Source organism: Triticum aestivum, chromosome 2B (assembly GCF_018294505.1).
Source record: "Triticum aestivum cultivar Chinese Spring chromosome 2B, IWGSC CS RefSeq v2.1, whole genome shotgun sequence".
Taxonomy (NCBI): Eukaryota; Viridiplantae; Streptophyta; class Magnoliopsida; order Poales; family Poaceae; genus Triticum; species Triticum aestivum.
Genome location: NC_057798.1, coordinates 534,977,086 through 534,994,283, shown reverse-complemented (window position 1 = coordinate 534,994,283; position 17,198 = coordinate 534,977,086). Strand labels below are relative to the sequence as shown.

The window sequence follows — 17,198 nt, the reverse complement described above, 5'->3', positions numbered from 1 at the left end:
GGAACGTGGCCAACTGGGCTAAGTCCATCTTAGGATACCACGCCTTGGCAAACTCCAAGGCCCGGCGCGCTCCTGCCCGGGCTGCGGAGCCCTTCCACACTTCCAGGCGGTCGGCCGCCACTTCCAGCCAGTCGGCAGTCCGACTTGGGGTGCATGGAGCCGGCAAACCTGGCCATAGGGCAGAGATCGCCTGAGCCCTGACGCGCTGTAGACGGCGCAGCATTCGATGGGCAGGCCGAAGGCGGGCCTAGATGCTGAGGATTTGTTCGCCAAGAGTCTGGGGGGTGTCAGCGGCGATCTGCGCACCTTCCGCCCTTCGCTCCTTGTGCTGGGCTTCGATCATCTGGATCGCGGCAACGGAGTGACCCGGGAAGAAATCTGCTAGAGCAGAAGGCAAGAAAAACAAAGTCAGAAACAAGCAGTTAGCTCAGACAAAGAAATAAGAAGAATAAAGCTTACCGTCGACCAAGTCCTCAATGCTGCTGTAGCAGGCTGACATCTGGGCTTCCTTGTCGGCCCAGGCGGAGTGCTCGACCTCAAACTCGGCGAGGAGGTCGGTCTCTTTCGTCTTTGCCTCCTGCTGGGCCGCCTTGAGGGCCTCCGCCTGCTCGGCAAGCTGGGCGACCAGCCGGTCTCGCTCCTCGGCAAGCTTGCTGCATTCCGCCTCATTGCCCCGCAGGGCAGTGTTGGCTTCACCCAATTGCGGCTGCAAGGCGGCATTGGCCTCTAAAAAGAGGAAAAGAAGAAAGAGCATCAGTCAAAAAGATAAAGAGGGACACAGTTGCCGAGAGGTCCGGCCCGACTGCTTAGCAGTCGGCCCGAACCTCGGGGACTACAGCCCACGGGTGCGCCATCGCGCCCGCGCAGAGAATAAGCAGTCAACCAAGAAAGGGCCACTGAGGAGATTCGGCCCGACTGCTCAGCAGTCGGCCCGAACCTCGGGGACTACAGCCCGCGGGTGCGCCAGCGCACCCCCGTGAAATAAGAAGAAAGAAGAAGCTTACTCCGGCTCTCGAACAGATGGGAGGTCTGCGTCTCCAGCTCCCGGACCTTGGAGTTGTAGGCGACCGCGTGAAGATTATGGTAGTCCTGCAGTAGGGACACCAGACGAAGTCAGCATCCGACATTAGCAAGATAAAGTTCCGACCCGCCTGCTCAGCAGCCGGCCCGGAACTTGGGGACTATACCTAGTGGGTGCGCTTGCGCGGCCCCACGAGAGAACCAAGAAGATTAACTAACGAAGAAAGCCAAAAATAACTTATGCGGATGGCGGCCCTCGAGTCCAGGAAAGCCTCGTTGCAGCGCTTGAGGGCTCCGGCTTCGGCCCGGAGTTTGGCTTGGACGTCGAGGGACGCCTCTTTCACGGCGCTCGTCCCGCCCCCGCGTATCTAGCCAGCTAGCGCGGCGCTGGTCGCTTCAGTGTCAGGAATGGACGAGCTCGCGGCGCCGGCCTCCAGCAGTCGCGGTGCTGAAGCCGCCTTCTCAAGGCGACGGCGTACGGGTGTGCGGACCTCAGGAGTAAGGTCCGTCACCACCACGTCCCCGGCTGGTGGCACCGGCGGCCCGGCCGGCTACTCAGTCCGCGTCTCGCTCATAGGTGGCGGTGGCGGCGGTGGCATGATGACGTCCGGCATGGCTACGTCGTCGCCCTCCCTCTCCATGACCGGCTGCTCGTTGCCGGCTCCTCCGGACGTCACCTCAAACTCCGGCGGAGGCGGCGCGGTGTTCAAAGGCGTCACGAGCAGCGGCTCCTGACGGCGTGTAGCCTCCGCGAGCCGCTCCCTCTCCGCAGTTTCGGCCTCCGCCTGCGCTAACCTCCTCTCTGCGGACGCTGCGGCCTTGTCCGCCTCTGCCTTCGCCAGGCAGTCAGCCTCTTCCTCACGCGCCTCCCGCGTGTTTCGTTTTGTCGCCTCCCGGAGGTCGGCGGCTAGATCAATTCGCCGGCTGGTGGAAGAGGTCGCCGACGGTCTGATGACCGAGGCGGATCCCGACCTCTCGAGAGTTAGCGGGGCCCTGGGATAAGAAGACAAGTCAGAGAGCTTTTCAGGCTGATCGGCAAAAAAGCAGAAGGCATGGGAAGAACACTTACGCCGACACCATAACCGGTACCTTCGGCTGCCTCTGGTACTTGGCCGAGTTCTTGGGCTTCTTTGGCGCGCTGCCAAAAAGGGCAGTGCCCTGCTTCCGCTTGCGCTTGCCACCATGGGCGGGTAGCCCAGTAGAGGGGCCTGCGCTGGTGTTGGCAGTGCTCCGGGCGGGGCGCGGCTCGTCTTCATCGTTGGTCCAAGTCCCCATGCCGCCGCCCTCTTCGGAGCCGCCTGCTCCGCCGCCGCCGCCTGTTGCGTCGTCCGCCAGGGCGGCCATCCCCAGGTCGGGGTCGTCCAAGTCGCTCACGCCCTGTTCGGCAGGTAATCGCCACTTGGCCCCAGGAGGGCGGCCGTCGCCTCGGACATATAGATCTACACTCCAGGAGGGAGTCGCATCACGACAAGAACAAGACTGGAGAAACAGATCATAAAGATGAGATGAAGAGAGTTACGACAGGCGGCGGATCGTCGCGCGAGTACGGCCGGTTCCCGTACCACCACTCCGCCTCCGACACCTTGAGGTCGGAAATCTCATTCACCATCCGCGCAACCTCAACAGTCAGCATCTTCTTCGTGCACAGCCGGCTGGGGTCACGGTGCCCGCCCATCCGGAAGATTGGATGAGGACGGCTTTGGAGTGGGAGAACCCGGCGCTCGACAAATGCGATCAGGAGGTCGGAGGCCACGAGGCCCTCTGACTCCTGGAGCACCCGGAGTCGGCCGATAGCGGCCGCTGTGTCTGGCGACACCGGCTTCGGCTTATAGCCCTAGTTAGGCCGGAGCCCGGTGGGAGGGTCGGCCTTGTAGGCCGGCAGATTGAGGAAGTCGGCAGCCGGATCTATGTTCTTGACATAGAAGTAGGACTGCTGCCACATCTTCACGTTCTGCGCCAGCTTGATGACGGGGAAGGCGTTTCGCTTCGCCGGCTGGCGCACGGCGACGAAGCCGCCACACTCGGCCGCCGTGTCCTTGGCGGAGGTACCGAGCTTCCCGTAGAAGAACGCCCCCCACAGCTCGTGTGTGGGGAGGACGCCGATGTAGCCCTCGCACGCCATGACAAAGGCGGAGAGCAGGGTCACGGCGTTGGGCGTGAGATGATGAGGTTGGAGGTTGTTGAAGTCGAGGAAGGAGCGGAGTAAACCGCTAATCGGAAGGCCGAAGCCGCGGAGGAAGTGCGAGCGGAACACAACCCGCTCGTTCCTCCTCGGCGCCGGTGAGATCTCCTCCTTCGGCGGCACCCGCGCCTTGATGAATGCCGCGTTGGGCATCCGACGCGTGTCGCGGAGGAAGGAAATGTGATCCTCGATCATAGTCGACCCCTCCCAATCGCCATCCTTCTCACGCGCCATGGCTTCAGGCAAGCCGCGTGAGGAGGTGGGGTGCGTCGGTAACGAACGACGGCGGTAGCTCCACGGCAGCACGAAGCAGCAGCAGCAGCTATGGAGGATAGAGCAAAGAAGGAAGAAAGAGTGGGAGAGGGAGCGCAAGCTTTGCCGCACCCCTCCCTCCCCCCTACTTATAGCCCTCGGGCTATGAAGCCGAGGGGATGGGGCGTGGGTCGTGGGATTAACTGCGCCCACGACCCCACGCCCCCCATTTACGGCGCGCATTCACCATGCCCCGAGCGGTGGTGGGAATCGCAACTGCCCCCCTCAACATAGCGGATCGGCCCGGGTGCCGAGGCGCGGTGGTGGCGGGCTCGGCCCGCTGTCATGTCCCATCAGGGGCGTGGGATGGCAGGCTGGACGGGCTGGCGCACGCCGCGTGGCGCGTGTGTGGCGGGCGGTGGCCCGAGAAGCTTAGCAGGCACGCCACCTGCCTTCCCGCCGAGGAGTTCAAAATCGACCAACAACCCCGCCTGGACGAGGCCGGCTTCGGCAGCCGGCCAACCAAGAGACGGATCAACGCTCTCCCGGAGCTCGGTGATGGGGGAAGCCGCTGAGACTTCACGGCCCCTCGACCGCAACGCCTCACCGGCTTCGGGGACTACTGTCGGAGTAATGGGCCATGGGTAGCCTCACCCAGGGCCCAGGATTTATCAAGACTTTGGGCCAGCTCCGCCTGTCTGGGCCCCAAGCTGAAGCTCCGCCCTCTGGGGGCCGGCTAGCTCGACGGCCGGCCAGAGGGCGGCCAACCACCAGCCAATGGCACTACGAGCGGCCGGCTCCAGCCCGCCGGCCTCTAGAGAGGGCGGCATCAGGCAGGCGGCCACCTCGCGGCCTCAGAGCATCTGGGGCCCAATCAAGAGTACAAGATAGAGCGTGGCTACAGTGAAGCCTCTCGCCCCCGAATCCCAGGATGGGCATGGCTACACTGCCCCGTACAGGCGGAGATCTCCGCACGGCGTGTCACTGTGCCATGTCCCCCCTGACATCACTCCGAGCAGGCGGAACCCTGTTCCCCACGACGGCCTGTCGGTACGGCCGGCCAGCTGCGGGCCCTATCAGGCAGTGACGCCGCAGAAGACGGCGGATGCCCAGCCAGTCGGGCTTGAGGGGGGCCGGTCTCCAGCAGGCGGTCGTCCCTTGCCCCGAGGCATGCATGCCATTAACCTGATGAGACCAGGTGTGGCTATAGTAACCTCCCGTCAGGCGGCGGGACTGTAGCCACGATAAGATGACCAAGCCTTCGTCATAGATGGCACGAGTACAGTAAGCAGCCACCAACCAGTCGGCGGGGCCCACTAGGCGGCGAGCCCCAGTAGTCGGCAGAGAAGCCGGAGGCTGGAGACGCTGACAGACGGGCCCCAGCAGCCGGCCCGATTACCATTGTACCCTTGGGAGGCAGGCCTATATAAGCCCCCCAGGCCACCCATGCAAAGGGTTCGGCCCTGGATAGAACTAGCCATTTCCATAGAGTAGGAGAGAGCTAGCCCTGCCTTCTCCTACCTCTAGACACAGCTCAAGGAGCACCTTGTATCACTAGTGCCTTAGTGATCATGCGGAGACCCCGCAGAGCAGGAGTAGGGGTATTATCTCCACGGAGAGCCCCCAACCTGGGTAAAATTCGCCGGCGTACGTGTCTACGCCTTATCCCGCTTCCAGGCACCGGCGACGTTCTACTCGCTCCCACCATGATAAGCCATTCTTTGGCATGTCGCACCCAACCCCCGACATGGAGCAACCTAAAAATTCTTCATTTATACAATTAAGAAGCTTCATTGGCTGATAAAAGGTACTCTCTCCATTGGATAATGTAGTGCATCTAAATTTTAGAAAAAGTTAAATTTTTGACAAAGTTTATGGAGAAAACTATTCAAATCTACAGTAACAAATATAGAAAATATGACAAGACATCTTATGATGAATCTAACGATATATGTTTGACATTCTAGATGTAAATATTTTTCTCCGTAAACTTGATCAAAACTTGTAAGATTTGACTTTTAAAAAAATATATACGCAATTCGTTATAGAACGCCGGAGTAGGAGTATGTTCGTGTGCAGATGATCCGTTGTTGCTTAATAATGAGCGTGCATGCGTAAATGGTAGAGAAGGCTTGCATGGAACTCCTGTTCTCCAATATTCTGGAGTATATTATTCTTGTAGACAAACTGGACACACAACCGCAATAAATTTTAGTCTCAGACTGAATATGCCATTCCATCCAACAGATCCGCTACGTACACATATTATCATCCACATGAATGTGTGTAACTTCAAAATTAAAACAATAAAAGATGTTTTTTAACACAAAAGGAAGGAGATTGTAGGAAATGCAATTGTTACTAATTTTATCCGGTCATACACTTCCTCAGTGTCTAGCACAAGTCTCAGTCCAACCACACAAACCAAGCATCATTCTTCATGTTAAGGCAGTAGACAAGATAGTAAGCCCAGAAACCATTACGATCGACCGAAGAAAATGGCCAGGCAGCCCCATATCGGGTATACAGGTACTGGCAGGCCGCACACCGCCAGGTAACATGCTAACACGTACGTACGCAGTACGCTCGAAGCTAGCTACTTGAGCCTGACGAGCCAGACGTCATCAACGACGGGCCCGCAGAGCGTGGCGTTGACGGTGTGGTGGTTCGAGCTCTGGAACACCACGCGCGTCTTGTTCGCGATCGCCGTAAACTCGAGCTTGGCGCACTTGTGCCCGCCGGTGCCGCGGGACTCGTACGAGACCCTCCGCCTCTCCCGCGCCGCGTACACGTCCACGCCCAGGGACCCCACGCACCCGTTGCGCGCGTCCCCAATGCTAAACGAGAGCCTGTACGACCGCCCCGGCACGGTGCCCGGCACCTCCTGCACCAGCGCCACCTCCACGCCGGCCACCAGCTCCACGGCGCGCGCGCCCTTGGGCACCGCATGGTGCTGCGCGTCGATGTACTTGACCACCTTCGTGCCCGACATGATCATCCACCCCGGGAGCGGCGAGTGCACGTCCTCCAAGATCGGCGGCAACAGCGCGCCCCACGGCGTGTTCGAGAAGATGTATGGCCCCTGCTCGAAGTCCCCATTCTTCACCATGTTGCCTGTTAACGTCGGATTAATTCGTGCACTCATTGGTTACACCGTCTCAAGAGTCATGAGACAAGTTCCGTTACGTACCCTTGTTGTACAGCTGAGGGTAGAGGGTCTTGATGGCGACGGCGATGATGAGTGGGCCGCACGCCGGGTTCTCCTCGATGCCGGTGTTGTGGATGGACAGCCACACGGTGCTGTGCCTGGGCTTAAACGCCCAGGAGTAGGTGTCCCAGCCAGTGTTAGTGTACACGGTCTGGATCGGGAGCACGCCGAACTCCGGGTCGACCGACACGTTCAGCTTCTCCTCCTGGGCGCATGACCGCGCGGCGATGAAGGAGATGGAGTAGTAGGTGTGGCGGGCGACCTTGAGCTGCTGCCGGATGGTGGCGTCGTTGCCCAGCCGCACGGCGTTCGCGCCCACCGGGACTGGGAGGATCATGTCGTCCTGCGTGTGCCCCGAGTCGATGTACTCCACGAACCCCGAGAGCTCCCAGTTCGGTATCGCGTACTTCCCCGTCACCACCGGGCCCTTCATCTGGGACTTGTCTGGCCCGTTTCTGAAGTCCCCGTTGGGTAACAGGCCTGCGCACCCACAATCAGTCGTTCAAAAAGTTAGAAGAAACATAGTATAATGTTTAGCTAATTCAGTTTGTCTCAAAAAAAAAGAAGCTAATTCAGTAAATGGGTGCAGAATAAGTTACACATGATTGGTTTAGCGACTCTACATGTTACGTATAATTCATTGAACCACATATGCAGGCTACAGCTAACTCTTTTTTCTCTATAAAGAGGATTTGTGGTGCAGCTAATTTTATAAAGAACAGAAAAATCACAAAGGAACATATCATAGATCCATTTCATATATTACAACTGACACATCTCACGCGATAGAAGAGCCTGACATATGAACAAAGCATGTGTATGCCATGTGACTAGGCAGAACAAAATACCCTTCTGAAATCTTGGATGGCATACCACTGTCAGTTAAGATATTTTAACTGCAATTTAGTAAAGTCAACTTCAGCTTCATTTCTAAGACCAGATCTCCATTGTTGAGATCAAGCTGGTCCATAGCTTGCTTTTCGATGCATGAGGTCGACTAATCTCAGTTTAAGGTAGTTGAACTACAGTGTGTCGTGAACTTACTTTATAATCTGCGGTACAAAAAAAGTTACTAACACAAGGAAAACATGGTCAGACTCACCGCAAGAAAGAAAAAAGAAAAAAAAATCAGACAACAATAGATACGCAAAGACTGATGAACCTCAAGAAAAGATAAGAGAAAGCCCATGAACCTAAAATTAACGATAAATGGTAAATATACGATTGCATTTCATATTTAATGTTTATTTCTCAATAAGGAGAGAACGAGACTGCGGTTATTTCCGATCACTATACATTGCCCTAGTGGCCCCAATAGTTTGCATCTGAAAGAAACTTTTACTCCATGCCAGATGAGACGATTAAGGAAAAACTTAGTAGTCTGGTGTTACTTTCCGGGTTCTTACCATCCTCGATGACGGCAGAAACGGCCAGAGCAGACAAGACGACCAGCAAGAAGAACGCTATCCAACGCATGCTTGTCGCCATTCTCTCGGCGTCGCAATGGTCGACGAGCTCCCAGTGGCCGTCGCCTTTCGAGCTTTTTACTCGAAGCTGCGGCAGTGTGGGCTTGGTGGCTTCAGCCTCAGGCGCGGACTACCCAGCGGCCTTTATAGCGACTGCGTCATATTAGCACGCACTCGTAGGGGTGGGCTCAGCGGAGGGCGACCGACGGGGTGCCGCGAGACGCGCCGACCACTGCCTGGGGCATGAGAAAAACAGCGAGCATCTGATCAGCTTTGACTTTTGAGATCAGAGTGCAATTTGTTTTTGCTTTTTACTGCAGACAGTAGGTGATTTACCTACTGTAAAATTTGTACGAGAATAATAAGAGTAACAATGTACGGTAAAGTTACAACAGGCCACGTGCCAAGGTAACTCCTGGAGTCCATCTTTCAAGCTCTTGTTACATCCCATCCCATTGTTAAGAGTTTGGGCACAAATGAAGCCTTTGCAGGGCGTGTGATTCTCGGCCGTCGGATTAACCTTCCAAACTCATTCTGGCCATCAGATCTTCATCTGGAGTGATCATGGCTGTCGGATCGAGCTGGACATTGATCTGGGCCGTCGGATCAGAGACGGGCACTACTACAATGAACAATGCGTCCTCTGGTGTGCCTCCGCCTGTTAGTTCGGTGCCTCCCATGGGCATTTTGGTCTTTTCACTTCTGAGGTCAAGACGACTTGACTGCTGGTGGGGAGAGCGATAGCCCTAGCTTCTCTCTCTCCTTCGCGACGCCGCCACCGCCGCCCCTCCCCTTCTCAACCCCTGCTCTCCCTTCTCTTCCTTGCCTCACCTCGAACCGCCGCCCGCCGGTAAGCACCGCACGCGATGATACTCTGCGCCACTGCTCCTCAGTCGAGCTCGCGCATCGGCATCACAGGGAGGAGCGTGGGCTGCAGAGACGGCCGTCCAAGTCGTCATTGCCGTCATTGTTCGAGCAATCAGATGGTATTGGCGCCACCGCATGCCCATGTCGAGCTCGTGCTGTCACCGTCATCATCCACGAGGAAAGCACAAGAAACTGGTGGATCGGGGTTTCTCACGGCTGGATCAAGGTCTGAGTGTCGTCCTTAGTCGTTATCGATGTCGCCGTCTTCGCCTCACCACAGGTGCCTTCTCATAGCTCTTTCACTCCTCATCTGTTCTTTGCCGCTGAGCGTGTTGGGTGTTGATTTCACCCACGTTCCGCGGGTGAACCAGGATTTGGATGCTCTTCGCCTCGCCGTCGTCGCCATCTTAGTCTCGCCTCAGGTGCCTCCTCCTACCTCTCTTCCTCCACCATGTTTCTTTTCCTCATTGAGGGTATATATATGTTCGGTTTCCAGGTAGGAGATTACTAACTACTTTCTGAAAGTAGCAACTGGAGATTGAATCACATCTCGGATGAGATCCAGTGGAGTCCAGAATAATGTATCAGCTGTCAACACTTTGTCAGTTCCACCTAACACATGAAAATTATGCTCACTTGAGGTTCTTAGCGGTGTGGCAACTGCCTGAGTTTAAGATACATGTATTTGGTGGAACTGCTAAGAACCTCAAATAAACGAGCTGGTTACATGTAAAGGCACTGTCTAAGTTTAAGATATGATCTCATAAAATTACCCCAATTTAGTATTTCCTGCCAATAATCAGACAGTAATCAGAACTGGGCAGATGCCCGTAGGCAGTCTAGGGAAAATGCTATGCTAATTGTCATAACATATATGAGTTTCTTGCACACAATTTCATCTATTCTTTTAAATGTATAGGATGTAGGGGCAGCTGGTGTTAAAGGTTCGACAACTGAAGTAGCCATTCTTTCTTGGGGCCTTAAGGTACGTCTGATTTTGCTTCATGTAGAGTTTCTCCTTTAAGCTGACTAATCACTGTTGGCGACTACTAGAGCATGGGATTCTAATTTGTACCAGAGCATGGGATTCTAAGTTCTTTTTCTGTCTAAGTAGTTGTATTTGTTGTTGCCTAATCACTGTCCTACAATGTGCTATCCAAATTCTCTGTGGCTTGCCAAGATATCGAGGATTACCATTGCACCCAGGAAAACATGTCGATTGGCCGCAACCAAAACATCAGTTGCCTCTTGCCAATTCTTTAGCATTTTTGCCAATTCTAAACGCCTGTTAGTTAATGTCCATATTCTTTGCCGTCTGCCACAGACTGTAAAGTGCCTTTGCCGTCCGCTTTGAAGAAGCAGACGACAAAGAACCCACTTACCATCACCCTCTTTGCCGGCCAGGTTTGTCGTCGATGGCAGGCAGCAAAGGGCTATGTCGTCCACTTTGGGTGCCTTTGCCGTCTGCCATGGCAGACGGCAAATAAGCTTAATCCTGTAGTGTTAGGGTTTGGGGTTTAGGCCAAATTGAGGCACTATAGATAATGAAATGATCTATATGTAAAGTATTTATGTTTTAATTATATTATGGTGTTGATGATGTATAGTTTTGCAACTTCAAACTAAATCGAAGAAACTCATTTAGGATGAGAATAACATTAACTTTTTGTGATTTGTCAGTTGTAAAGGTATATTTTACGGCATTGAAAAACAAACATCAATGTTGGTTATCCTGTATTCTTAGTTTGTGTAGTGATATTTGCTTGATACTTTTACTTACATCTTGATACGTCTCCAACGTATCTATAATTTTTGATTGTTCCATGCTATTATATTACCTATTTTGGATAATTAATGGGCTTTACTAAGCACTTTTATATTATTTTTGGGACTAACCTATTAACCGGAGGCCCAATCCAAATTGCTGTTTTTTTTTGCATATTTTAGTGTTTCGTAGAAAATGAATATCAAACGGAGTCCAAACGGAATGAAACCTTCGGGAGAGTTATTTTTGGAACAAACGCAATCCAGGAGACTTGGAGTGGACGTCAGGGAAGCAACGAGGTGGCCACGAGGGTCCAGGGCGCGCCCCCACCCTCGTGGGCCATGAGGGTCCAGGGCGCGCCCTACCCCCTAGGCGCCCCCACCCCTGTGGGCCCCTCATGGCTCCCCTGACCGACTTATTTTGCCTATATATACTCATAGACCCAAAAACATCCAGGAGCACAATAGATCGGGAGTTCCGCCACCGTAAGCCTCTGTAGCCACCAAAAACCAATCGGGACCCTGTTCCGGCACCCTGCCGGAGGGGGGTGTCGGTGTCAAAACCGGTGGATCTCGGGTAGGGGGTCCCGAACTGTGCATCTAAGGCTAATGGTAACAGGAGGCTGAGGACACGATGTTTACCCAGGTTCGGGCCCTCTCGATGAAGGTAATACCCTACTTCCTGCTTGATTGATCTTGATGATATGAGTATTACAAGAGTTGATCTACCACGAGATCGTAGAGGCTAACCCTAGAAGCTAGCCTATGATTATGATTGTTGATCTTGTGCTACGGACTAAACCCTCCGGTTTATATAGACACCGGAGGGGGCTAGGGTTACACAGAGTCGGTTACAGAGAAGGAGATCTACACATCCGATTCGCCAAGCTTGCCTTCCACGCAAAGGAGAGTCCCATCCGGATAGGGGACGAAGTCTTCAATCTTGTATCTTCATAGTCCAACAGTCCGGCCAAAGTATATAATCCGGCTGTCCGAGTACCCCCTAATCTAGGGCACCCTCAGTAGCCCCTGAACTAGGCTTCAATGACGATAAGTCCGAGGCGCAGATTGTCTTCAGCATTGCAAGGCGGGTTCCATCTCCGAATACTCCAAGGTAAATTTCGAACACATGAATCGTGTCCGGCTCTGCAAAATAAATTCCACATACCACCGTAGAGAGCGTAATATTCCACAAATCTAATCTGCTGACAACTTTTCCTAGCATGACATCACGCCGTGGCCCGATCGTTACGAACCGTTTTTCCCAGCCTGCCACTACTCGTGTTGCGAGGTGGTTTTGTTGGCATGGCTTGTCAAATCAGAGATCGTGTTCCCCCTATCGCGAGATTCTCATCAACACGGGCGTGGGTAACTCAACTACGCCTGTTGGTATGACACCTCGATTTTAGGCAAGTCCCAAACGGTCACGCCGAGGATGCTTAATATTCACCCCCTTTATAGAGGGACCGAGGCCTGTCCCTTTCTTCCCACGCTTGCTCCTTCCCCCACTTCGAGTTCCAACACCCAAAGCTCAGGTTTAAGCGCTTCGGACCTTCGATCATGTCCGGATCCAACCTTCAAGGTCGGTGGATGGCCTCCTCTGTCACAGAGGAGGACATCGAGAAGCTCAGGGAGGCCAGGTATCTGACAACCGAAATCCAGCACATGCTTCCTACCCAAGGGTAGGTCATCCCCACTCCCGAACCCAATGAGAGCGTCCTATTTGTTTCCCACTTCCTCTGAGGCTTAGGCTTTAGTCTTGATCCCTTTGTGAGGGGGCTCATGTTCTATTACGGGCTAGATTTTCATGATCTGGCTCCGGATACCATCCTTCACATCTCGTCGTTTATCGTCATGTGCGAAGCCTTCCTCCATGTCACCCCACACTTCGGTCTATGGCTCAAGACCTTCAATGTAAAGCCGAAGGTGATCGACAGGCGACATGTGGAGTGCGGGGGCGCTATAACAAGCAAAAGCGCCGATGCCCCATGGCCAGAAGGTTCCTTCCCGGAGGTGTCCGATTTATGGCAACGGAGGTGGTTCTATATCACAGCTCCCCGAGGCACAAAGTGGGCGGCTGCCCCTGCCTTCCGCTCGGGCCCTCCTCCTCAACTGGCATCATGGGCCAACGAGGGACTGGACTAGGGGCCTGCTAATGACATACCGACATTGTAGAGCCGCATTCGGGATCTTCTTGAGAGGGATGTTAGCCTCATTAAAATAATTCAGGTAATGCTAGTCCGTCGGGTCCTGCCGTGCAAACGTCGACCTCTACGGATGTGGGAGTTCAACCCAGAAGGACCGTGAACTATTCAGCACTTCTTTGGCATGAAGCTCGAAGGGATGTATCGGTTATTCTTCGGATCACGCATAAAGTGTCCGGACACCATCGAGGATGTGGGCTTAAACTGCAATCGTCCAGATACCCAAGTAAGTAACTCTGCAACCGAACACGCTGTTCATATTTATCATAACATTATTCTGAAAACTATCCGTGGCTAGGATTGGCTAAGCAAGGCGCAGAAGATCAGGTGTCCGGCCCCGCTTCCCAAAGGCTCGCCGAATCCTGCGTTAACCAAGATGCCTAAACGCCCACCGTATCAAGTGCCATCGGGGAAGGATGAAGGGAAGAGTAGAGAAGCCGAAAGCGAGCTTCATACATTGTGCATCGAAACCGGGGGGATTAATGTCTCCATGAAGGAGGATAATCGGGGAGGTGAATCTAAAATTCCCCCCCCCCCGCGGGAAGAAAAGGGCCGCCTCTGAAGACTTGGAAACAGAGGTGCCCAAACAAGGGAAGAAACCCTCGCCCGGGAGCCCTACCCCAGAGGGCGTCTTCACCGTGTAGCGCCCACAAACGGGCCAGCCCTTCGCCGAGCTGTAAGTGAAAAAGTACTGTGATAAAATATGTCATGCTTTATCTTTGAGAACAATAACCGAGACCTATCTTGCAGTCCGAATCATAGTCCCTCTCAACAGAGTTCGTCTTCTGGGGATCTTCTTCCGAAGATGGTAGAGAGTGAAACACCTCCTCCTGCCTCCCCGCCCGACGACCCCGAGGTGTCGTCACGGAGGATTTCTCCTGATCCACTAAGGCCAGAAGTTAATGCTTCGGCCGCTCGAAGCCCGGAGTATTCGGCTCCCAGGGAGAGCAACAAGAAGAGTCTGGGATTGTCCGGCACCGAGCCGGACACACTGACGGGCCTTCTAGAGCGAGCGACTATAGCAGAGGCGCACCATACTTTAATGAGTATGGTGTTTGAGAGGATTTCATCCTCCACAAGCGGGTTGAATGAAGCTTTTACAAGCCTGCTCAAAGGCTTTGAGGTACGCAAAAAATATGTAAACTTTTAGCTGTACCGCACACGCTAGGTGTGCTCTATGTAGATAGTAGCCCCTGAGACTCTGGTTGCCAGCCCGGGGCGGCAAACGGAGGATCATACTCCCAAGTAATGATCGCGCTGCGTTATGTGCAGACGGCTAAGTGTCCGGCGGTTGACCGGACTACTGAGTTCGCCAAACTGAGGCGACAACTTGATGTGGCAGATGCCGACATCGCACTTGTGAACAAGCGGCTTGACGAGGCACAGGGTATGTGATTATTTTGTAAATTGCCAACAAATATTTTAAGAGGAGCATGATGCTAGTATCTATAATATGTTGTGGCTACAGATGGAGTTGCTGCCGTGGAGGCCCTTCGGGCGGAACTTTCCCTAGCCAAGGAACAAGCCAGGAGAAGTGATGCGGCCGCCCTAAAGGAAGCCGAAGAGTTAAGAGCCGAGCAGGCAGCTCATCGCCAGAGCGAAGACAAAATAGCCAATATGGCTGTTGAGCTGAAAGATGCCGCCAGCCGATATGAGCTCCTTGAAAAGGAGAGCCAAGCGAAAGCGACTGACCTCAAGAAGGCCTCTGAAGCGGCCAAGGAAACGCGCTCTGAAATCAGAGCTGCTCGGGAGGAGCTTCGACAAGCCGGAGATATCACGGCTGGGAGGCCCTTCTTGTTGTGGATGAAGTTTGGAGATCCAAAGTATGCCCCTCTGGATCAACTATGGAGTGTTGCAGACACGTATGCGGACCTGGCAAAAAGTACGCTGATGCGACCAAGTTTTTCAAAGATCAGAAAGATAATGAGGTGGAAAGGTTATTCTGGTCGCAGTTCAGTTCCCCGACGCGTCCGCTGCCGTTGAATGAAAGGATGGCCGCATGGGTCGAGCTCCATAGGTTGTCCGGACTTGCCATGAGGTCTGTCGTAGACCATCTTTGGCCAAAGGGACCAAGGATGGACAGTTATTTTGGTCTAGTGCAACATTTCCTTGGCCCTGTGTCGCGTATCGATGCTGTGAAGAGGTCAGCGTGTATAGAGGGTGCACGGATGGCTCTTTCCCATGTTAAAACATATTGGGTAGGGATGGAGGCCACCGGTATTGCAGCCCGGGATCCGGCGGGAAGCCAGGACCCAGCCGAGCACTATTTTGAGCAAGTCCTAGAAGGCGGCCGTTTAATAGAGGCTCAGTGCTCGAAGAGTATTATGTTCGAGTGACATATATCTCAATTGTAAAAACAATGTTATTTTTATTATAAAGGTTGTATTTATACTTTTGCCCGAAAGTATTGTAGTGCCTCCTGTGCGGCCGTTTATGTATGTATATAACCTGAAAGTTTGCACTGGTCGACTTCAGCCCCCACGCATACAATGTGGGGGTGTTCGAAAAAGGCACGTAATCACACTTGATCCAACGTCTTGGTCCATTAAGGAGGTGATCGCACGTCGAACTAGGCAATCGGACTATATTGCTTTAACACTTTCACTTAGCCATAGGAGTTTGACAGTGGGGCTACTATATAGCCCCTGGTACTTCCGCGTTCATCCGAATTCGGTGCGCGTACGTACATGGCCGGGAAACCAGTCCTTCGCTAATGCGGAGGAATCCCGAAGATTCCGCTGAGTCATCGAGTGGTTGACCAGTCTCTCGCTGTATTGTAGGACCTTGAGCAGAGGTGTCTAGAGCGGGGGGGGGGGGTGATTAGACACTAAGTACAAAAGTTGCAGTTTTTAACCCTTTTAAGTTTGAGTGGAGTTTAGGCACAAGTTTAACATTCACAACACATAGCAAGCAAGCATGCAAAGAGTATATGAGCAGCGGAAAGTAAAGCATGCAACTTGCAAGAATGTAAAGGGAAGGGTTTGGAGGATTCAAACGCAATTCGAGACACAGATGTTTTTGGCGTGGTTCCGATAGGTGGTGCTATCGTACATCCACGTTGATGGAGACTTCAACCCACGAAGGGTAACGGTTGCGCGAGTCCATGGAGGGCTCCACCCAAGAAGGGTCCACGAAGAAGCAACATTGTCTATCCCACCATGGCCATCGCCCACGAAGGACTTGCCTCACTAGAGGTAGATCTTCACGAAGTAGGCGATCTCCTTGCCCTTACAAACTACTTGGTTCAACTCCACAATCTTGTCGGAGGCTCCCAAGTGACACCTAGCCAATCTAGGAGACACCACTCTCCAAGAAGTAACAAATGGTGCGTTGATGATGAACTCCTTGCTCTTGTGCTTCAAATGATAGTCTCCGCAACACTCAACTCTCTCTCATAGGATTTGGATCTGGTGGAAAGAGGATTTGAGTGGAAAGCAACTTGGGGAAGGCTAGAGATCAAGATTCATATGGTAGGAATGGAATATCTTGGCCTCAACACATGAGTAGGTAGTTCTCTCTCAGAAATAGGATGCTGGAAGTGTAGGTTCAGTCTGATGGCTCTCTCCACGAATGAAGAGGAGGTGGAGGGGTATATATAGCCTCCACACAAAATCTAACCATTATACACAATTTGCCAAACTCGGTGGGACCGAATTGAGAAACTCGGTCGGACCGATTTAGCAAATTTAGTGACCGTTAGGATTTTCGATGGGACCGAAATGGAACTCGGTAGGACCGATATGGTTAGGGTTAGGGCATAACGTAATCTCGGTGAGACCGATTACACAAACTCAGTAGGACCGATTTTGGTAATTAGCTAACCAGAGAGTTGGTCAGGAAAACTCGGTGGGACCGATTACTCAAACTCGGTGGGACTGATTTTGGTAATAAGTTAACCAGAGAGTTTGCATTGTAATCTCGGTAGTACTGATTGCTCAAACTCGGTAAGACCGATTTTGATAATGGACATACACAGAGAGATTACAATCCTATCTCGGTGAGACCGAGATCCCTATCGGTGAGACCGGTTTTCTTAGGGTTTGTGGCAGTGGCTAAGACATCTGAACTCGGTGGCGCCGGATAGAAAGAATCAGTGGGGCCGAGTTTGACTTTAGGTTTAGGACAAATGTGGATATGAGAAAGTAGCTGAGGGTTTTGGAGCATATCACTAAGCACATGAAGCAAGAGGCTCATTAAGCAACACCTCATCCCTCCTTGATAGTATTGGCTTTTCC

The 17,198-nt window shown here is 53.2% G+C and overlaps 1 protein-coding gene across 1 annotated transcript; it reads right to left on the bottom strand.

Moving 5' to 3' along the window:
- Positions 1-5,794: 5,794 nt before the first annotated feature.
- Positions 5,795-8,241, bottom strand: LOC123041582 (uncharacterized). Its single transcript, XM_044464177.1, has 3 exons — positions 8,069-8,241; positions 6,645-7,142; positions 5,795-6,568 (listed from the first exon to the last, which is right to left on the bottom strand). The coding sequence occupies exons 1-3, from the start codon at positions 8,148-8,150 to the stop codon at positions 6,051-6,053; spliced, it is 1,098 nt and encodes a 365-aa protein (XP_044320112.1). The 5' UTR covers positions 8,151-8,241; the 3' UTR covers positions 5,795-6,050.
- Positions 8,242-17,198: the final 8,957 nt, after the last annotated feature.

What these genes read in the sequence shown, in the direction of transcription:
- LOC123041582 (XM_044464177.1), bottom strand. Translation starts at nt 8,150, where the DNA reads ATGGCGACAAGCATGCGTTGGATAGCGTTCTTCTTGCTGGTCGTCTTG. An exon ending in TTCTGCCGTCATCGAGGATG is followed by an intron (nt 7,143 to 8,068) that starts GTAAGAACCCGG and finishes GTGGGTGCGCAG; the next exon opens with GCCTGTTACCCAACGGGGAC. An exon ending in CCCTCAGCTGTACAACAAGG is followed by an intron (nt 6,569 to 6,644) that starts GTACGTAACGGA and finishes CGACGTTAACAG; the next exon opens with GCAACATGGTGAAGAATGGG.